Here is a 22,666-nt window from a genome sequence, read left to right on the forward strand (position 1 = left end):
GCAAGTGAGAGAGAGAGAGAGAGATGTCTAAACAAAGCATATGAAAGGATGGGTGTTCTGATCAAATGCTTCCATCGTCGTCTTCTCCCAATCCCATCGCAATCGCATCGCACACACAAAATGACACAAGACACAACACAAGAGTCTCTCTTCTGCAGTCTCTCAGTCTCAGAGAGGGCTCTGAAGTCAATGCCCTCCTGGCCTCCTCTCTCTCTTTCTCTCTCTCCCCCATTTTAGCCTCACCTAGGGTTGCACACATCCCCATGCAACCCCCCTTAAATTCCTAAATCCACCAATCACCTCCTACCTTTCATAAATCCCAAAAACAAAAACAGTTGGTGCATCTCTCTTCTCCCTCTCCCTCTCCCTCTCTCTCTCTCTAACCCAATCACCCCCTAGCTAGCCTCCTCCTCCTTCTCCTCCCTCCTCCCCTCCCAACCCCACCACCACCCAAAAACTCAAAAAGAGTCCTCAATTGAGTCCTCAAAGCCTTTGCTTCCTCCTTTTTAGTCTAATGACATAAAAATAAGGAAAACTAGACACAAGCAAACAAAACATGGAGCAAAGTAGCAAATAAGAAGCAACACCAACCCTTTTCTCCTCTCCCATCTCAAACCCTTCTCTCTCTCTCCCTCTCTCTCTCTGATCTGTTTCTCCAGGCAGGTCTGGTTTTCTCCAGAGGAGAAACTGAGAAAGATCTCTCCTTTAGTATGGAGTACACATCAAGGCCTCAGGAACAAATCAGAGATCACCACCACCACCATCATCAGAAGCCGCCTCCTTCCTATTCTCCTCTAAACTCCCCCACCAGCAATGGCAGCAGCAATAACAATAACAACAACAACAACCACAATAATTCCGGAGTTCAAACTCCGACGACCCCCAAGCTCATGACCCCCAGATCTGACTCCAACCCTTACGCCACCACCTTCGTCCAGGCTGACTCCTCCAACTTCAAACACGTCGTCCAAATGCTCACCGGCTCATCCGAGACCACAACCAAGCAGCAAACCAACAAAGACCCCTCATCCTTATCCTCATCACCGCTCTCGTCGTCCAAGAACTTCACCATCCCGCCGGTGAAGACCGCCCCGAAGAAGCAGCAGGGCTTCAAGCTCTACGAGAGGAGGAGCCAGAACCTCAAGAACAGCCTCATGATCAATACCCTGATGCCCAATTTCGCCCACCACCGCACCTCCTCTGGGTTCTCGCCACGTCACCCGGCAGAGATCTTATCTCCGAGTCTGCTTGATTTTCCGTCGCTGACTCTCAGTCCGGTGACCCCATTGAACGACGAACATTTCGACAAGTCGTCGTCGTCGCCGATGGGGAACTCGTCGTCGGAGGAGGATCGGGCTATAGCCGAGAAGGGGTTTTACTTGCACCCTTCTCCGAGAACGAGCAGCAGCACTCCCAGAGAGCCCGAGCCCCGGCTTCTGCCATTGTTTCCGGTCACTTCGCCGAGAGTTTCGGGGTCGACGACGTCTACTTCTTGATCCAATCCAAGAGACAGAGAGAGGTGTAAACTTATTGAGTGTTCAATTATCAGGGAAAAAGAGTAATTGGGTTTTGGAAATGGTTTTCAGTTCTCAAACAGGTACTGATCTTTTTTGTTTCAGTTGTACAATTTTCATATCGATCTCTTCCATAAAATGGTGAAAAGAGCAGGCCTTCGTTCTTGTTTTTCTTCTTCTCCTCTATAGCTCCAAAAGGAAACTTGACAATCAAATTTCCAGCTTCAGTTACTGCTTTTCACTTTTGTACTGTGATCAGGTGTTCCCTCCCTCACTTCTAGGTAGAATCTGCAGGGCTGTGAAATTGGGAATATGAATTTTTCATTTTTACCAACTTGCATTAGTTTAACATTTCTATGCCAAAACAAAAATGCCATGTTTTCTTCAACTTGGGTTTGGGTTTGTGTGGTGGGAGAGGACTTTCCAGAAGATGAGGGTGGAGAATCAGCAATGAGAAACCTTTTGCTTCAAGTTTTTACTGGTAATAAACCAATTGCTTAAGAACATATATTCTTGTATATATATTTACTCGAATTTGAGAGAGGAATTCAACTAGTTTTGAAGGGTTCTCATGAGGTCCCCTCAGTTGAGGACCACATTTCGCATTCAGTAGTGCTATACATGGGCAAGTATGAAAGTTTAACCTAATCATGATGCACTGTGTGATGCACCTGTTCAGCTAATGTACTGTGCTCCTATATCTTTGTAAGTTGTAACAATATATCTCTACGGTAAGAAGATTTTACCGGAAAATCTGATGACCTTATTCCTTTCATTTTATTTTTTATTGAGAAGAAAGACCTTCCAGAGTTGATTTTTATTTTTTTGACCGGTGGGTGGGTAGTAAATGAATACTAGTAGCAGTACTAGTACAGTTGTAAGCTTTTCACCCATTAGAGCACTTTTGGTACTCATCACTACATTACACCTCATTTTTTAAGACCGTCATAGACTCATGTAAGCTATCTTTAGTTGTACTAATAATGTTAACTCTTGTTAGGTGTTGTACGAGATTAGAAAGTACGTAGTTTGCTTGGTTTATGGTTTAGAATGATGATGTTATATATCACCAATTTGAGTACCCACCGTAACATCATTTAAAGATGTCAGAATGAAAACAAGGTATTATGTAGACCCATTTATTTTTTTACCAAGTGACACTAAACAGTTAACTTATTTAGCACAATTTCACTTAATCCCAACAAACAAATATGTCCAAAAGTAAGATCAATCCATCTCATATCTCTTCGTAAAACCAGGTGCATCTAGGGTTTCTAAAAAAAAAAAATTCTCTACGTCCGTCTGACGGCGCGTTCGATGACGCTAGTGTCGTCGGACATGATGGCGGTCAGTTGGTGGTCTAGCCTTGTTGGTCGGTGGCGGTGGATTGATAGGAGGAGGAGATTTCATGGGTGCGGTCACGAGATTAGTCTTTGGGTCTGTTTGCAAAGCGGTACTATGGTGACGGGGAGGCTTTGTCGTCGATCAAGGGCAACGATCCAAGTCTGTCTGTGTTGAGGTGAATTGCAACGGTGGTGCAATGTGATGGGGAAAACACGACGGTGACGGCCAGCCCGATTAATCTTGGTTTTGGTCTTCATGCGCTGTTGTTTTTGCTAGATCTTGTTGACCTTGAAGAAGCTTTAGCGAGACCTTTCTTCTTTGACCTCGTCGGCTTACCACCTGCAATAAGAGACCGATTGGGATTTTTCGGTCTTTCTCTCTCCAATGATAAAGTCAATAGCGTAATTTGGTGAAGTATATTTAATACTAGGAGATTTCTTACCATTTTGGTTGACTTTAGCATTGTATTTATGACCTCGCATGGACTTCTTTCTTGCTTGCTATACGATGTGAGACAAATGTGCTATTATGGTTCATTTATTTGGCCCCTTGCTGTGTGCCTCCTGCCCGGCCCAAACTACAATGACCTCCAGGATGAGACATACTGGGCTTCTGGTAGCATCGTGGGCCGAGGAGGTATTTACTTGCTACCGACTACAGCTGTTTTGTTGCGGATCATGAATAATGGGTGGTGTGCTGCCTCTCCACGACGAGTCGTGGATGGTGTTGATCATTCAAGCCGCGATCGAAGGTGGCGGCATGCATCCAGACTGCAATGGCTGTCTTTGGGCCGAGTCTATGGTGGCCCACTCTTGGAGGTCCAGTGGGGATGGGTTAGTCCTGGGCTCCTATTGGGCCTAGGTAAGGGTTTTAGTTTTTCTAGTTTTTTTTCCTTTATCTTGGTTTTTCAGTTTTTTGTCGTATGGTTTAATTTGGTGTTGGTGTTGGTTGTTTTGGTTTGTTTGTTTTGTCGTCCCTCCCTTTTGGGTGAGGGTTTAGGGTGTTTGTAGGTTGGCGTCGTTGGTGGTTTTGGTGGGGCCATGGTTGATGTCACATCCAGGGACTATCAGTGTTAACGTCGGTGTTTTCTTGTTGTCAATGTAATATGGAGGTTGCCCCTGCATATATGTTAGCGGTTTTAGTGTATAGTGTTTGGTGGGGTTGTTTCTTTTTGAGGTTGGCTGTAAAGAGGGATCGAGGCTTCTAGATGGGATTAGGAGTATGTTACATTTAGATTCTTTTCGGTTCATGCTAATTGTAATCGCTGGAATGTGGGTACGTAGGGAGGAGTGTGGGGATTTGTTGTCTACCACCGAAATCTCCCACAGTTGTAATTGTTGGTTACTATTATATAAAGTTTTATCTTTCTACAAAAAAAAAAAAAAAAAATCATATCCTAAAGTAATATTGTAACATACACTTCCATGTAACCTACACTTTATTGTAACCTTGGCATTAATGAAACCTTAGTATCAAGAAAATGAAATGAGTTACACAAAAGATTATTCACTTGGCATTATTCGAAAGTACAAAAAAAAATAAAATACTTCTGTGTCTTTTCTCGGTAAAAATTTACACCGAAACTTTTGGATAGAGAGATATCCTAGAGTTGCATTCCCTGATGGTACTTTGCATATGAAGACCTCAAATTTCATGTCAATTTACACGAAAATAGAAGAGTATGTAACTGCGGGGAAATCTTCTGGGCTCAAACATTCTTTCTCCAGACTCCAGTTTTGTAATGTCTCCCCTATATTCAGTTTCATTGTGATGTAGACTCTTTTGACTCTGAGAGATCGAATAGCATCTCTCTCAATGTGTGGTGGACACGAGGAAAAGGGAAAGAAGAAACAAGAAAGTGGGACTTTGTTATGACAAAGAGAACGAAAGGAGAAAAATTGTACAGTTGAATTAACAAAAGCAGATAAACTGTGAAGACCTTTTCTTTTCCAACTCTCATTGTAATATCTGTCATTGCTTGCACCTGGACTGTCTCCAACAGTTGGTGAGTTGAACTGAAAAATTCCACCAAGATATTTTTGCAATTTTCTGCAACTTAATTATCTTTTAGTGCCAATTATAGCTTGTCAAAGATTTCCTACTTCCATTGAACTGTTCAATCAGTCTTTGATATTTGTGAATATGAATGTTCATCAAGGACAGCTTTGCTTGAACTTGAGGAGAATTTGGAAATTTTTATGCGAGTCGAGTTTACGACTGCCTAGTTACGAATAGGAGATAGGAGAGTTATGCCATTAGACCAAAATATCAAATGGTACTTGGCTGCTGTAACTAATCTCGCTTAATTTTTATTAAACAAACACACAAAAACAGGTAAAAGAAAGAAAAGGCATAATCAGACCAAAAAAGAAGAAGAAAGAAAAGGCAAAATCATATAAAATCCTTGCACTAATGAAAGTGAGATTCGATCCTAAAATTCAATGTCATTGGTACGTTTCACTGAAATAATCATATGCCTAATTCTATATCTGTGGGTGACTTTGTCTGCCACCTAGTTGAATAGACTGGGTCAACTAGGTAATGTTCGATGCCAATTAGAATCTGATAACACTAGGCAACATGGACCATTTGTACGTTCTTAGACAGCTAGAAACCAATGTGCATAGGATACAAGCACTAATTTTTAAATGATTGTGGGAAAGTGAAACCAAAGAACAAACTGATCACACCATATCATATGCTCCAAAACTGGATAGCTGGATATCTTAGTCATGTACTTATTCAGGGTATATATGTGAATTTTACATGGTTACATCAGCACATTCAGATCTCTGAGAAAGAAGTGATTGTCTTGAATCCATGAGAGTCTGGAAGAGGCCCATTTCCTGGTCTGATAGATACAATCACTTCCAATCCTGAAACATGAAAAAGGTTGCTAAACATCAGTGTCAAAGAAAATCTAAATATATGTGATCATTTTTCTTTCTTAAAGTGTTGCAAAGCCTAGTGTAATATCTTCACAGCACTCTATCAGATGTATAGATGCTGGGACAGATTGGTTGCTGTCAGGGATAGAAGCATTTCTAATATCAAAGTCATCGCTGCTAGATTAAGATGGTGGTGCGGTACCATCATTTTGCACATATACTCATTTCCCAGAACTCGTCTAGTGAGTACTTGTTAGTTCCTTAAACCTTACTGAAATCAGAGGCTAATGGTAGGAAGTCCTAATCATGGTTAAGGACTTAAGGTAGAGGAGAGAATTCTAGTGTGGATTGCCAATGACTAGAGTCTAGAGTCAGATGAGCAGTTGGGTAAACCATGGGCATCTCATTACCTGCCGCTTTTGCAGCTACAGCTTCTTGAAAGACGTCTGTCAGAAACAAGACCTCTGATGGTCTATCAACTCCAACAGATTCGGCAATTTCAGCATAACTTCTGGTTTCTCTTTTGTTCCTGATAGAGAGAGAGAGATGAAGAGATTTTAGCTAGCTTCAAATGAACTGAGCAAGCTTGAAGCAGATAAACTTCTTGCAGGAAAAATTAAAGAAATAGAGAACAAATTTCAGTAGTACCCCACTGTTGTGTCAAAAAATCCAGACAAATATTTTCTCAGGTCCCCATAGTTTGAGTACCCAAATAAAAGCCTTTGAGCCAACCTACTACCGCTGGAGTATATGTACACCTGCCACAATATATGTCAATAGAGAAGATATAGCAGCATACAAAAGAAATTAATCATAATCACTATACCAGCTAAACCTAGAGATACCATCCAAGGTGATTAAAATTGTTAGGGTAACAAGTTAAAGTTAGGATTATTGCCTTTATGCCCTGATCATGCCATTTCATGAGAGCTTCTGGTACATCCTCAAAGACTACACCCTTCAATTCGTTCTTTTCAAATCCAGTTCGCCATATATGACCCTGCACAGCTGAAAGTCAGCTCCACCCCTAGCATAACATTAACAAGTAATTCCTTCTAATATTCAGAACTGCTCACTTGCAATTGTTTCAACGCTGTGATCTTTCTATCAGCTTTTATCATAGATTCAACATTAGCAACCAAAGCTCCAACAACCTCCTCTTTTCCAGCTTCGTCAGAGGGGATGGGAACAGCACCAGCAACGCCTTTTTCCAGGTCATCTTGAACCTAGAAATAGGATGTAGAACTTTTAACTACCAGTTTCAAGCAACTTATATAATATGACCTCCAATGACGTCCATAAAGTAGTACATCATGTATGATCAAATGGTGCATGTCACTGCCAATGTTATGATCTTAAAACTTGAATTCTAATGTGCAGACACTTGTCAATTTTCTTAAACATGAGTCACGAGTGTACTGAAAAATTGAAATTTCTTGCTCTTTACAAAGCACGTAAAATGCCCCCAACAGGTCCACTTTAGATTCTAGTTACCTAAATCAGGGACAGAGCCAGGATTTGTAAGTAGTCTGGGCTAAAATTTTATTTGATAAAATTTTTGAATAAATATATTTAATTGTTATAGCAATCTTCCCTTTTCGAAAAAAAACATTTGGCTTATCATGAGAATAAGTAGCACGAATATAGACAATTAACACATACATTAGTAGATTTTTCTTTGATATATTAGGAAATTGAAATAAATATCCTGATTATGGAATGATTTATCAATAAATTACATATACATTATTTCATAATCTTTTCTTATTGGCTGGGCTATTCAGTTAGAAATAGTGATTTCACATAACTCACACATGTAGTAATGTGATAGGCCGTAAAGTTTTATCTGGGCTGCATCCCTCCTAGCCCTCAACAATGGTCCGTCCCTGACCTAAATGCTCGTAGCTACTGGGCCCAAACAAAAAAGAGTGGCCAGCCAACAGATTGGCAAAACATGATTTAAGGAAAAAAAAAATTGCAGACGATTTCCTGTCAATGAGTTTCTTTAACATGGCACATCTTGATGTTATATTCACGCATCAAGATCAATAAACTGACAGGATATTGCATCCCTACTGTCAACATATGAGCAGTACTAAACAAAACTCTCACCTGGCACCGCAACAATTTTATGTCATCCTTTGTCTCTGCACTGTCATATGTTTCAGACAAATGCCTCTCTACATTATCGCGAGCATATGGAAAGAGAACATCAGTCACAAATGATATGGGAGTAGTAGTCCCCTCAATGTCAAGAACAATGCAACGCTGCAGTAAAACCAAAAATATATAAAGAAAAGGAAGAATAAATGTAATATTTATAATAGAAGCAATAATGTAATGCTGACAATTTCAAAATTTTCAACCACAGAAACTTACATAAACACAGAAACCGAAGGCAAAGAAATTTAGACAAAGTTCAGCACCCTGAGAAATAAAGAATTTAAACTCACCCGTGGCTTAGAATTGTTATCTGGATCTGCAGTCCATGCCTTAACAGATACATCTCTATGCTTACCACTTCCTACATGTAGAGGACCGTGAAGTGGAGTAGACCAATCCAAACCCAACTGGTTAAGTTTGATAGCAGCATCAAAGAGATAGTGATAACATTCGGCCTGGAAAGAACAGAAGTCATCAGAACTGAACTTGAAATTTTTGAAACCTTTCAGACATATAAAGGCTACAGAACACCACATTAGGAAATTGATATATCCTGGCAGAAAGTTTAGTCTTCAATTAGCCACAACTTTCCTTTTCATTTTCCCCATTTTCCTTTCTTTTGTTTGTTATTCTTTACAAAATAAACAATGTGCATTGTGGTTTTTTGTTTTATCACCTGCGATTCATATGGTTGCTAACTTGCTACTTAACAGAAATATCACATATAGCAAAAGTCAACAAAAGCTTGCCACTTTAAGTAACCAAAACGAAGGATCAAGTATAATCATCTAAAATAAAAATCAACAGTTACCCCTCAAGAAACGCACCTGAGTCTTAGCACTTATCCATGAGTCTCCCCATATATAGATGCCATGATTACGAACAAGCACAGCTGTTGCTTTAGGGTATGCTGCAATCTATATAACATGAAAACTTATGTTAAATCTGGAGATCTTAACCTAGTTCTAGAGAAGCATTCTTATGGTCTCAAAAACTATCTTGGGTGACAAACTCCTCGTCATTGGAAAATTCCCAATTTTTTTTTGAAACCATTACCCCTTATTTATAATCAAGCAGTTACATAGCCACCAGAGGCAAGAAAATACATCAGACAGAGTGACACATGGAAATTAGTACATATCAAAACCTCTAACAATATAGAAAAACTTAAGTAATCATACTGTTAATGCCTTAATGGGGATATTAAAATGCTTTCTCTTACAGTGTTTTATGCAATCCAAGATCCATAGCAAGATGCAGAATTTATTTACAGAAAATATAACAAAAGTAAAAAAAAAAAAAAGTTGATAGAATTGCTAGAGTAGAGATTAAGTTTATATAATATGGACATACAGCTTTGGCAAGGGACTCTGTGAGCTCATACTCATAGGCAGTATTCTCTATTATCGGGACCACAAGTTCATCATAATAACCATGCCCTTTGATTCCTTTGATCATCTCCATGTGAGTAATCTGCATATTTTTACACCACAAGAAAAAGAGAAATATCTAAGAAAAACCACCAACAGCAGGAAGAGGAGTGAGGAGACACAGAAAGAGCAACAATCCTACTGGCTGCAATTAAATAGATTTTTGGCTTTGGAGATCAAATGGACTGTATGTTCATATCATAGCATAATAACTGATTTATCTAATACTATGATCCCTTTTAAATTTTGTACTACACTATCATTTTACACAAGCAGGAGCATACTGTTTGCACAGTATCTGATCTTAAAGATATCTGAGTCTGGAAACAAAACAACGATATTATTGAAATAGGTATATGCTAAGGGGAAAGATTGGTGGGAGATCATTTTTTTTGTTTTCTGTCTGAATATTGGTGGGCAATCTGAGAGCTGAAAATCATTTAGAAATCTTTAGAAATTTCTTGATTTGTTCCAAAAGAAGTAAAATCACATTTAAACCTTGTGCTAACATATGCATCTGACCATGGAATTAGAACGAATAAGCTGAAATTTATATCGTGATATTGTACAGACATATATGACTATATACAGTCATATATCTTTATGATAGAAAGTTTAGTGGGCAAACAGTTACTGTCATGTTACTAAAAAGGTCCATATGTCTACTGAACAAAAGGAATCTCATAATTTTTCCAAAGGATCTTGAAAGAGGGAGTGTCAGGTGATGCAAGCATAACGAAATGGAAGAAGAAATAAATCAGCAACACAGGTCTCTGTGTGCATGTGTGAGCATCTCAGAATTTATTAGTCATCGCAACCTCAATAATGAATGCCAGAAATGAACTTACTCGAAATTCTTTGGATGATGGATTGATCATGGTTACAAGACATGATTCTATGCCATGACTATGAATAACAGCTCCCGCGTTGCACATCTCATATGCCTGGAAAAGAAGGAGAAATAAATGTTAACTTTAGCTTTCTAAAGAGAGGCCACCTTTCCTCAAAGAGTTAAACAATGGTATGTACTCCATGAACCCCAAGATCTACATACAGGACATGTCATAACCTGGAATGAACACATGAACAATTTTTTTCTTGAATACCAAGAAAAAAAGAAACACGCTTGGTAATTTTGGCTCCAAACTGGGGCCACCTGCCAAGGCCCTATATCTTCAAGAGACAAAAAAAAAAAAAAAACACCAGAAAGTAGCTTGGAATCCCAGACCACATGGTGGCAAACCATGGGCTTTGAAAATCACATATCACAGTTAAAACCATGTTTTAGTCAGACTCTGTGTGGAGCTATTGATATGCCCAAAGAAGTATGCAAAATAGTAGAAGTTCAACATTACTTTGGACATTTAACCAAATAAACAAGCGAAAGGAACAACATCAGGAACCAACACGGAACACAGGAAACACACTAACCCACTAACGGCATTATTATGTGCGGTGATAGTAAAATTTGTTAACGTACGCAAAGAGAAAATTGCTAATAGAAATGTATCACGTCCTTGGATGTCAATGTAACTCGTGAAACAATTACCTATTTTTTACTTATCTTTTTGGACTAGAAGCTTTCAAATTTCAACTGATGACTAACTTTCATAGATCAACACAATTGAAACATCTCAGATGGGTTCTCATGATCCTTAAATCCAAAGTCATCTAAATTTCTAGTTGGGCTGCATTGTACCTTGTAATTGAGATTCCATGACCTTTTTCCCCGCGAAATCAATCGCCTCTTGCCTACATTCTGATATGGATCCAATAGTCATAAGCAATCAAAATCTTCAAGAGTGAATATTTTGGTTGCCAATGGAATATAGGAATTGATAATGTCGAGTTTCTTTTTCTTGCAATATATTTGGGGAGTAGGGAGGTACAAGCTCCACCTAGCTTAGTCTATCACAACTATTTTCTTAGCTAACCCATAGCTTTATATCTTTTACATCATCTCTTTATAGTAACCAAGGACAAGGGGTCTAAACATGTGAAGAGCATACAATATCTACTAAAACTAAATGAATTAAGAGCATCACTCCCATTCTTGTAGCAAGGGTATTACCATATTGTCAGAACAAATGTTGTCAAATCATCTCAGATGCGCTTCAATAGTAAATTTGTAGATACACCATTTCAGAACTCTGAGTGGTTTATCAAATCAAAAATAATAGTAGCTGATTTTGCACCGATTTATGTAAAGTATAACCACTGGTACCTTCATAAAGAGAGGACCACAGTCAGAACACTTGGGAGGCTTGTTCGGATAGGGCTTTGGAGATGGAGAACTCAACACAGTCCCAGTTGGAGACAACACATACATGTCCTCCGGTAACATTCTCTCCTTCTGTACCCCTAACCACATAACAAACACAAGAAACAAAAATCGATCCCAAATGTTCAGTACCCTAGAAACAATATAGAACACACATCGGAACATACCACCAGTTGGCACATAACATGAAAGAACACAGAAACTCACCATAAAAACAAAAGCATTTCACATTCAAGCTTGATAGATGTAACTCCAACAACATCAAACTAATAAAGAATCATGGTAGGCAATAAAGTCTCAATCATTAAAAAGCCCACATATGCTTAACAACTCCAAACAATGTAAAACAAAGAAAGATTGAAGATTGAGCTCATATAACCAAAACCCAGATACTAATCAACACAAAAAATGATCTAAAACCCAATGAGCCCTAAAGCCTTAACCTTTAGCAAAAACCACATATGCCCAAAAACCAAACAACAGAAGCAAGACACAAGACACGAACTTTAACTCATGTACGACAAACTGAGAACAAAACCATGAATACCCAGAAACCGGAACTACCAGAAGGGGACATGATGACGAGTTGCTGAGGCTTAGGAACAGATTCATCGTGGACTTTGATTGTGATACTACCACCGGTCCCAGACACCCATCCGAGGCTGTAGAACTGACGGCACAGGTCGGATATCAGAACCTTTGTGTCGTTGACTGGTTTGCTTTCCAAGTATGCCTGCGACGTCGTTCCGAGGTTCACTCCGTTAAGTGCCACTGCTGCCATCTCAGACTGTGCTTCAATACTAGGCTACCTTCAAAGAAACAAGAGCTCAAAGCTCTTAAGAGTGTACGATGAAAATGTGGATTTTGTTTGGGCAGAGGATTTGTGTTCCAAATTTTTCTTGGGTTTTTATACGGACACCCCAAAATTTGTTCAAATGGAATATTTCGTGAAATTATGTTATTACCCCAGTGAAACTCCGTATTTTTTCGGCAAAAGAAAGACTACAAGATGGTCATGAACCATGAACGTACACGCCATTTGTGGAAGAAGCATGTAACATGCCTCTGCAACATACTCGGCGGAACCGATGATTCTTATCTTTTGTTCTGGAATTTCTTTTGGTAACGAGTACGCCGTTCATTGTGCTTCTTTCGTAAGTCCCTCTCTTGAAGTTCTTGTTCCAACAATTCCATGTTCTGCTCACAATAAAAGTGGTGCGTCTCCTCATTTGTGTTTGTTGTAGTACTAGTACTAGTGTGCTCCTCTCCTCGGTTGTGTTTGTTGTAGTACCAGCAGTAGTGTTCTCTCTAGTACTTGTTTGCCTCAAAAATCGTCTCGGCCGAAAGAAAAGCCAAGGGTCTTGAGATCAATCGTCCTTTTTAGTTGTGCGCGGGCGTGCCAACTCATGGCCTATTGACTAAGCGAGGTTTTTGATTAAATTTATTACGCTTGATCTGACTTCTTCCAAGTGATTGTAGGCCGAGACAAGGACTTTCGGCGTTTTCACCGGTAATGGCTCTATTTTTTGTTTTTTAATAAAGATTTGCGAGAAGTAAAATGCGAAAAGTAAAAAAACAAGAATCTAAAGGCAAAAATTTAAATTGCATGAAACGTAAATTGCATGAAGTAATTTCGAGAAATTAAAGTGTATGAATTTAAAGACGCGGAAAAGAAATTGCATGAAAGTAAAGTGTGGAATGTAAAGAAAGCGATAAAAAGAAGAAGAAAACTAGGCTATAACAATAACGAAAATATTGATGTTGAAGAAAATTTGTAGAGGATTTGATAGAGTTTGTATTGAAGTGTTGTTTGTGTTGGTCGGGGACCTTTTACAATGAGGTATATGTCTCCTATATATACCATTACAAACACAAAAATTAAGGAAGGAGAAAACAATTAAATAAAATAAATATTTCGGTCTTAATAACCGAATCAAAGATATGCTCCGTAATCCGTATTGTTTTCTCCTTAATCATACGTTTATTTCTTTCTTCTTGCGGCTTCGTTGGAATTGATTTGCTAATTATGTTGAAATTTCGGTCTATATATTTGGTGTGTGGTTTTAAGACCAAATAATGAATCTCGGAAAATCTTAATAATGATGAGAATAATTATACGAAATAATCGTAATAATTATCATTAAATATTGTAATCTTCTTCGCAACCAACGGATTCGGCCTAGTGGACCGATGTGTAAAAAATAGGTACAAACAGTACTCTTGTCATTGTCTTTCTTGTTACCCTTCTTTGCTTGAAAAGGGAGACAGCAAGTCCATCTTGATGATGATGATGAAGCCATATTCGAATTTCCTGGAAAATTATCCAAACAACAAGAAGCTAACTCCCGTCTAGTTGGTACAACATAGATGATTTTATTTTGTTTAAGCTCAAAAACTTCATCACATTCTCTCTAAACCCTACTCGCTCATTCATTTATAGAGGTTTTACAAATGATATGCTCCATAGTGATTTCCTAGTGACCCACTCGGAAACCCTTCGGGGTGCATTGAGCTCCACTGGTACAAATTTTAGGCGGGACAGTCGACATGGTATTTGGTTAGACGTAGCATTGTCTTTGCATAACTTTGAACCACCCCCAGTGTAATGTGTAACGTTTTGTCGATCAATATAAGTGACCGTTTTCGCATGAAGAAAAAAAAAAACATGGGCTGGAATGATGGCTACTCTTACTAGATTGCCCCACATGAGAAATTCACCCCTCGGCCCACTATCCACTCTCACTCTCTAGCACAATACATTATCCAATTCAATCTAACCTCTGCAAATTAGAGAAAGCCAGAGAGCATTTCTTTCTCATTCGTTCTTCTTCCAACAATGTCAAAAGACCGCCTTGTAAAGAGCGTCACGAAGTTCGCTGATGTCCAATACAAGCTCTTCACCAAACGCTATGGTCAGCAGCTCATCGACATTTTCGAGTTCCCTATTAAGCTTGTGCTCTCTCCTTTCACTATCGCCTTTGACGTCGCCGGCTCCGCCCAACGTGGCTTTGGCGTCCCCGAGTTGATTTCCAAGCTCTCCTGCGCCTCAATCTTTGTGAGTTCTTGTAAAGTTTTGAGCTTTTTCATGTGGGGGTTTTGTTTTGGGTGAAAAGTTCGAGAATTTACAGTGGTTTTTCACTTCTGAGTGGAAATGGGTTTATGGGTTTGTGAGTTTGGGATGAAAGAATGGATTTTTGGTATTAAATTCTGAAACTTATGCTGCTTTTTTGTCATTGGATTGAATTGGTGTATATGTATGTTTATGGGATAATTGAAATGTATTTGTAAGTCAGTCAAGTGGGTTTCAGTTTGTTACTGCCTTTGGAATGTTGTCTATTATTGAGTTGTGAAGTCTGTTTCGGTTTTCGTAATGGTTGGAATGGTTGATTTCAGGTTGTAGCTACTCTAGGGACTTATGACATAGCCATGGAGATGGGAAAGAAGGTGATATGCCAGAGGTATAATTCAGTGTCTCTCAGTTATCATGGTTGTTTTTGTCTTTCGTTATGGTTATATTCTCAGCTTGACATTACGATATGTGACACTGTATAGCCTATAGTTGTACCATATATCTATTTTCATCACATATATCATAATGATAGAGTCCCATACTGTTGATAACTGCACGTTCAGACTATATTAAAATGATCAATGATGTAAAGATAACATCTAAAATATATGGTAAAGAAAGCAACATTAAAGTGCATATAATTATAAGTTTTTGCGCTTTTCTGTCGTTTTGTATACTTAGGTACTAGTCACCACCATGCGATTTTATAATTCAGAAGTAATTTGACACAACAATATATAGTGTTTTAGGTATGTATGTGGAAAACCATGTTTGTATTCAAAATGGACGAATCAGACTTAAAATGGTCTTAGCAGTGAATATTGTCCCGTGTTTAATTGGGGACTTTTAGAGGTCAGTTGATGTTCAATGATTTCTCAAGTACGATCTTGAAGTGTAGGAACTGTGAAACCTGCAACGGTTGGCAGGCATTGCAGTGTGCCATGTGCAAAGGATCAGGGAGGGTGCACTACCAAGTGAAAAATTACCCCTTGAAAAGGTAAGGTTATCTCCAATTTATTTCCAAAGTTGAAACCATGGGCTATGAGCTATAAAATCTTCATACTTATCAGAAACTGAAAAGATTTTAAAGCTGTGATAGAATTTCCAGATATGTAGCCTTTGGCTTCACATGTATGCTGAACCTTGAAAAGGTTTGCACTTAAATTTATGGACATTTCTTAATTTTATGTAGACAGGGAATATGGCTAATAAGCTCTGCCTGTGATAGAAGTTGTCTAGTAATGTATTATAATAAATGATGTCTTAGAATTTGCAGCTGTGTAAATAGTCTCATATGGCATAGTATTCTCTTTAGGAGTTTTGTTTATAGTGTATTAGTGTATGTGGCATTCCCCCTTACCCAGAACATGTGGAGATAATAGTCTACACCTGAATTCGTTCCCTAATAAGTTAAGGCTATATGATAAACTTCCAATAGTATTTTATGATAATTTTGAAGTCTAACTAGCCAAGATATATGAGGGAAAGATTATAATTTCTGGTCAAATGTTTAAATGTCTAGCAGACAAATGAGCAAAAATTGCTAGTGTTTCGCTATAGCTCTGATAATCTCCCAGCATCTTATTTCTCTATTGAATGCTTATGCAGTGGGGAGAGGGAAACGGCTGAATGTGTTGCAGCTGCTATTGCTGACAATCGCGCTGAATTGGTTCATCTTCCATCTGCCATAGATCTTCATACACCATTGCCATCTAAAGACTGCCTGACCTGTGATGGCACGGTAAATGTTTGCTCAGTTACAGTTGATTAGTTACACATATTTTCCCACTATTCTGAACTTTTAATCAGAATTTTATCCAAACCATGAGGGCTATCATCTCAGAAGCTGCAGAGGCTGCACTCAGTAATATGCCTCCTATGTAATTTAGGGTGATGTAATGCGCTATAGTTAATGAGAGGTAGCTCGGTATACTCTCTTACTATTAATGTGGGTTTGCACACGCCAGCATGTGTAACAGAGATAAACACTTTTAACTTTGTAACACTTCTTATGTGATTTAAAAGTGGATAACCAAACCTTCTATAAAGATTACAATTTGTTTTTAGAATTGCTTGTTGTGATCTAGGCACAAGACAATATGCTTCTCTTTGTATAATTTTGTACTCCTCTTCCAGTCTTTCAGCTTCTGAAATATGACATGAGATATTTATTACGTGACAGGGTGTAATGAGCTGTCCTGAGTGCAAAAACAAACTACAAGTCCGAATCTCTGCAGATGATGTGAGTTAATTTGGGATTCAAAAGCATTGTAGCTTAAATTTTTTTTATGTGGTCTGAAATTCTGAATGTCCCAACTTCATCTGCACTTTCAGTTCTGTGCATATTTCAACAGTACTTTGTGTGTATTCACTTAGGTTTTACAAGTCTTGAACAAGGAAAAAGATTCTTCGGTTATCGATTACTACAATTGTCAACAATGATTAATTTACATTTAAAATTTACATTGTCTGCTGTCTATTTGGAGCTTGATTTCATATGTAATAGAAGGGCAATGTGTTATTTTCAAGTAAACCTCTGTCAATTTGGTTTAGGGTAAGTGAAGGGTGGCTTTGAGGATGCTCATGCAGGGCTTAAAAAGGTAGAAATTTAACAAATAAAAAGTCAAAAAAGGTTTTGGCTGCTGTAGTTTCAGAGAAATAAGGGATATAGAGGAAAAACAAAATGGAGGTCAGAGAGAACAATGTAGGAGGACCTTCAACAACATCCTGTTTTTTCCGTTTCATCTGCAGGAGTGTAGGCCTCAAATACATCTTAGACAGACTCATTCAATGATTATGGACCTGGGAGCTGAAAGACATTAAGACTTCTTAAATTTTTGTAAAAACACTAGAGTCGAATAAATACTGACTCGAACTTAACTTCAAATCCTGGAACTCTACTTTTGCTGACTAAGACTCTTAAGTTACCACTTTTGCTTATTCTAGGGTTATTAAAAGGGTTCTACATCACACTTGATCAATCATATAATTCCAAATTGTTATGCTAAAGCAATTTCATTGGCAGCTGATTATGACTAGCCTTGAGTAAAAGAGGCCCTGCACCCATTTGTGGACATGTCATTCCATATGTATTTTTGAATTTGATCTAACAAAACTATGTTTTATGGAAATTGAAGTCCGAATTCATTTGGGGTAAAATTTATATATCATGTTCTTTTATTTCATCTATAAATCTTCAGTAATGCTTCCATCCTTATACCCTTGTTTGTTGTTTGTCTTAATACTTGCAGATAATGGAGCCTCCCTGGAAAGCCTACAATGTTATGAAGAAGATGGACTACCCTTATGAGGTTAGTATCATATCATATGTTCTTATTTTTTGTGAGAAGTGTTTCTGTTTTGTTGTGTATAATTACTAGCTAGAAATATTTAGTTGCATAGCAAATTTACTATCCAGGAAGGAAATTCGCCCTTGCCTGTGTCGTCCTGCCTTTTATTGATTAAGCGCTTGCTCCATGTCATCAAAGGTGATTATAATAGTCTTAAAGTGCGGTATATTTTTTGTTGTTGTTATGGTTGTTAGCTTCTAGCTGTCTTAGAATTATCAAGGACATGTATGTTTTTTCCAATGGACAAACCCCTATGTTTGAAGATTGATGTTTTTGTATTCCTCCAGTTACTACTGTTGGCTTTCTTTTCTAGGCTATAGCTATATAAAATATAAGTTCTTTGTATAAGACTATAAAGCCATGTAAGTGAAACTTCTTTTAATTTCTGTTTTTCTGAATGCATGCAAAGGATTAGAATAAATGTTAGTATGATGCTGCAACGAAAAATCAACTTTGACATAATGATCTTTTGTGATATTTTGTTATTGATCCATTTCAGCATATTGTGGACAGCATGAAAGATCCCAGCATCGCTGCATTTTGGTTGTTTACCTTGCCTCGGGTTGTGGGTGGTTATGAGTATGATGATGATGTCAAGCAAAAACTTTGGTGGCAATACAAGGTTTGTGATTTATAAGAGTTGTATATCTAAATAATTTTTGACACACTACATAGTATTATGACTATTATCTTGTTTCTTATCATATTGTAATGGGTATTTCACTTGCCTTATAATAGAAAGATACTTGATAATATAGAAATAAATAAGAAAATTGTAAGCTTTGTTTAAACTTGCCTATTTTCTTGAACGAAATTTTTGTGAGCTTACCACTCAATGTACTGCTTTCCCCTGGCATTTGTCACTGTTTCAGTAGTCAATTAAAACAAGATTGTGATATTGCCTTACTCTATTAACTTGTTTTGGTTAGGAATCTATGCGGTACGATCAACTTCGTGATGTGGTGGCTAAGCGAAAACCTGGCTGGGAGCACTTGCAGGAGGTATGGAATTTTGTGTATAAGGGAACTTTTAGTTGGAAATTGTTTTTGAATGTGAGCTTGATCTTTCTGCATCCTTTAAGGTGTAGTTACCTTATTTAGCATAATTTAGTATACTGAGGTCACTGAAATGCAATCCATGGTCCGATTAAACAATTCATTGGATATACATCAAGTTAATATGGCTGACATATAATTGGTGGAAATTCACGAACACAACTTGATAGCATTCTGTTAACATCAAAAAGAAAACCCCGCAAAAATTTTCTTATTGGCCTTGGACCTTTTCTAAATTTTATAAAAAATTTGTCACTCTAAGCTACAGCTCTAATGTCCTTTATAGATCTCGTCCATAATTTGGTCTACCTGAGCTAATATCTTATAGCGGTCTGGTTGTAGTTTTTAATTTAGTCAAAAATTGGATACCTTGATGATAGAATTCATAAATGTTAAAAAAAACATAGTTTCTGCAGTTTCCTGCAACTTTTTGTTCTTTAGTTTTCATTTGAGAAAGGTCCATGATATGAAATTACTTGATAGGCGTTGATCTCCATAGATCCTGCTCGTGCGAGGGATGATCCTGTTATTGTAAAAAATGTCCCTTTCTATAAAGCAAAGAAAGCTCTTGAAGCAGAAGTCATGAAACTGAATCCTCCACCAAGGCCACAAAACTGGGGTGTACGTAACCTAATCTATGATCTACATTTGAAAATTTATTCTTTGTGTCTATCAGGTAGAAAGAAGAGGAATATGCACACGTTAATGTGATAATAATGAACTAACTGTTAGAGCATCAGCAGGAATTGGACCTTCCATTGAATGCATCTTCCTGGAGCAAGGAGGATCTCAAAGATCCTGAAAAGTTTTATGAAATGACTGTTCTTCTTAATGCTCAGCGAGAAATTGCTGACAAAATGTTGGATGCTCAATGGGAGACTAAATGGCGTCAAGAAAAGGTTGGTAACTTCTAGTCTTGTGTACATGTTGAAGTTTATGGACTTGCTTTCCCCTTTTCCTCTTCCTTAATGAGCTTATGAGATACATTGGAATTGAAGAAAATATAGTATCTAATGCCAAAATTTGGAACGAGGTGCGCACTATCAGAATGTTTTGGTCATGCAAATGCAGAAAAATTATCTTACATCAAGTTCCTTTTTTGTTCTCTTTATCCTAGCATCAATGATCTGGGTGGAAAATGCAAGTGCCAACCAATGACCAATGCACTTCTGGCTCGTAGAGTTTATAAGATTTATATAAGAAAAATATTTTGTAATAGATCATTACCTGGAAGTATTGAAAGAATGAAACTATAGGTCAAAGAAATCTAGAGGATCAGAATCACACCAACTATGTACATTACACATGCCTGATTTCCAAACACTGTCCTTAATTTCCTTGAAAACTCCGTATTTTCTCTTGTTATAATTTATTTGTTAGCTGTTGTTTTTCAGTAAAATGACATTACCTATCCATTTTGATGGTCAGTTGAATGAGATGTTGGCGGAGAAGGTACGGCCATACATGCAGAAGATCGACAATGGGACCCTCTCTCAGCCTATCATACTACCACAACAAGATCAAAATCAGAAGGTTTTACCACTTTCCTGTCATTCTTGTTGATCCTGGCAAGCATTAATTTATTCTGAATATGCATTGCAAAAAAGCTTATATAAAGAACTCTGCTAAAGTGGAATGAACTAACAAAAGAATTATATTACTTGGGTATCTTTGAATATATATATATATAGAGAGATTCTTAGGTGCGGACGTCCGCACCGCTTTACGGTGCGGATTTCCCTCCATTCACCACCGTACGGCGCCGGCGAGGGCGCGCCTCCACCCGAGCGGACTCCAGCAGCTTCCCCGACCACATTCCATCCCCAGCAAGTCCGCCGAATTATTTGGCCTGAAAACTGGAATTCGACGGACTCGCCGGGGATGGAATGTGGTCGGGGAAGCTCCTGGAGTCCTCTGGGGAAAGCGGTGCAGACGTCCCTCCGTTCGCCACCGTACAGTGCTGGCGAGGGCGCGCCTCCAGCAACGTCCCAGTAGCGTCCCCGACCACTTTCCCTCTCCGGCAAGTCCGCCGAATTCCAGTTTTCCGGCCAGATCACCCAAAACTTCAAACAAAGTCAATCTGGCCAGAAAACTGGGATTCGGCGGACTCGCCGGGGATGGAAAGTGGTCGGGAAGCTGCTAGAGTCCGCTGGGGTGGAGGCGCGCCCTCGCCGGTGGCGAAAGGAGCGCACTTTAAGAGCCGTGCGGACGTCCACACTTGATACTCTGTGTGTGTGTGTGTGTATATATATATGGAGCCGTTCCAAAGAGGACGTCCACACAGTCCTTAAAGTGCGGACGTCCCTCAGTTCTCCATCGTACGGCTCCGACAACGGCGCGCCTCCAGCAACGTCCCCGATCACTTTTCCTCCCCGCCGAATTCCAGTTTTCCGGCGAGATCACCCAAAACTTCAAACAAAATCGATTTTGCCAGAAAACTGGAATTCGGTGGGCTCGCCGGGGAGGGAAAGTGATCGAGAACGCTGCTGGAGGCCGTTAGGGTGGAGGCGTGCCGTCGTCGGAGCTGTACGGTGGAGAACGGAGGGACGTCCACACTAAGGGCGTGCGGATGTCCGCCTCTGATCCCGACTACGTGTGTATATATATATATATATATAATATTGTGGTTATTATTTATAGTAATAGGATACCTTTGCACAATATCTAAACCTTTGCATAAAATGTAAATTAATAAAATTTTATCTATTTATCATTTCTTTTGGCGTTCAACTGCTTGCTCATTTAGCTATGGCTCGGCTCATCATCTTTAAGCTATTTGTCTTCTATGACCCTGCCTTCTAATGTTAATCAGTTTAAGGAGCGCTTGCTTATTTTAAGTTTCTTTTCTCATTCTTCTTCCCTGAAAAATCCAGCTCTCTTGGACTTTGCACTTTACTAATAGGGTGAATTTGACTTGACGTGTAACAATGAAAGTTTAATCCATGTTTAAGAAAGCCTTGTACTTCAAATCATGTTATGTTCTGGACCTCCTTTCATTGCATTCCAGCGCTCCGCTAAGAATTCTCTATGTCTGAACGTCCAACTGAGAGCTCTATTCTAGAATTTTTCTTTTTGGTTAAATATTCTAGAATAATATGGTCTGCGTCTTTTCGAATACTGATGATTAGCCTTTGTATATTTTGTTGAAGAATGCTGAGCGTAAGATCCAGGTCTTAACGTGTGAGAATAGTTAACAAATTGCATACCAACTCAACTAATGGAACTATGAATATGTACATTTATCCTGCACTTCTAACCTGTTTCATGCCTACAATTTGTGCAGAGGAACCGACTTCGGAGATGGTGGTTCTTTTAATGATCTTCCAGGCTACTTTTGTACCGGAAAAACATGGATCGGCTCTTGTTATAATGATGTATGATTTTTTTATTGTGTATTGTTTAGTGTATTTCCCGCCATGCTACTCTTGTTATTCTGTTCCAATTTTGAGGCTAGTAGGATATACTGGGACATTGATTGATGTAAATGAGAAGCAAATGCCTATCTTGTTGTCAAACTGATGGTGCATCTCGGAATTCATAAGAGAAAATTTTCGATTAGTCAAATTCAAAT

The 22,666-nt window shown here is 38.6% G+C and overlaps 3 protein-coding genes across 4 annotated transcripts; 2 read left to right on the forward strand and 1 right to left on the reverse strand.

The window, feature by feature from the left end:
* Positions 1 to 498: 498 nt before the first annotated feature.
* LOC101301380 lies at positions 499 to 2,066 on the forward strand. The gene has a single exon (XM_004296465.1). The coding sequence runs from the start codon at positions 711 to 713 to the stop codon at positions 1,494 to 1,496; it is 786 nt and encodes a 261-aa protein (XP_004296513.1). The 5' UTR covers positions 499 to 710; the 3' UTR covers positions 1,497 to 2,066.
* A 3,171-nt stretch (positions 2,067 to 5,237) lies between these two features.
* On the reverse strand, positions 5,238 to 12,501 carry LOC101301667 (probable bifunctional methylthioribulose-1-phosphate dehydratase/enolase-phosphatase E1 1-like). Of its 2 annotated transcripts, XM_004296466.1 has the most exons (13): positions 12,185 to 12,501; positions 11,564 to 11,700; positions 11,039 to 11,098; positions 10,188 to 10,283; positions 9,263 to 9,382; positions 8,737 to 8,826; positions 8,200 to 8,364; positions 7,859 to 8,014; positions 6,823 to 6,972; positions 6,645 to 6,746; positions 6,395 to 6,504; positions 6,157 to 6,275; positions 5,238 to 5,734 (listed from the first exon to the last, which is right to left on the reverse strand). In XM_004296466.1, exons 1-13 carry the CDS (start codon positions 12,399 to 12,401, stop codon positions 5,643 to 5,645), a joined length of 1,614 nt encoding a protein of 537 aa, XP_004296514.1. In that variant the 5' UTR covers positions 12,402 to 12,501; the 3' UTR covers positions 5,238 to 5,642. The 2 variants fall into 2 exon arrangements, with proteins under 2 accessions (XP_004296514.1, XP_004296515.1); XM_004296467.1 differs by lacking the exon at positions 11,039 to 11,098.
* A 1,955-nt stretch (positions 12,502 to 14,456) lies between these two features.
* LOC101302153 lies at positions 14,457 to 22,666 on the forward strand. The gene is made up of 12 exons (XM_004296468.1): positions 14,457 to 14,675; positions 15,014 to 15,078; positions 15,589 to 15,687; positions 16,299 to 16,431; positions 16,873 to 16,932; positions 17,942 to 18,001; positions 18,540 to 18,662; positions 18,970 to 19,041; positions 19,579 to 19,716; positions 19,839 to 19,994; positions 20,524 to 20,628; positions 22,379 to 22,666. Exons 1-12 carry the CDS (start codon positions 14,457 to 14,459, stop codon positions 22,409 to 22,411), a joined length of 1,263 nt encoding a protein of 420 aa, XP_004296516.1. The 3' UTR covers positions 22,412 to 22,666.

This window comes from Fragaria vesca, linkage group LG4 (genome assembly GCF_000184155.1).
Source record: "Fragaria vesca subsp. vesca linkage group LG4, FraVesHawaii_1.0, whole genome shotgun sequence".
Classification (NCBI taxonomy): Eukaryota; Viridiplantae; Streptophyta; class Magnoliopsida; order Rosales; family Rosaceae; genus Fragaria; species Fragaria vesca.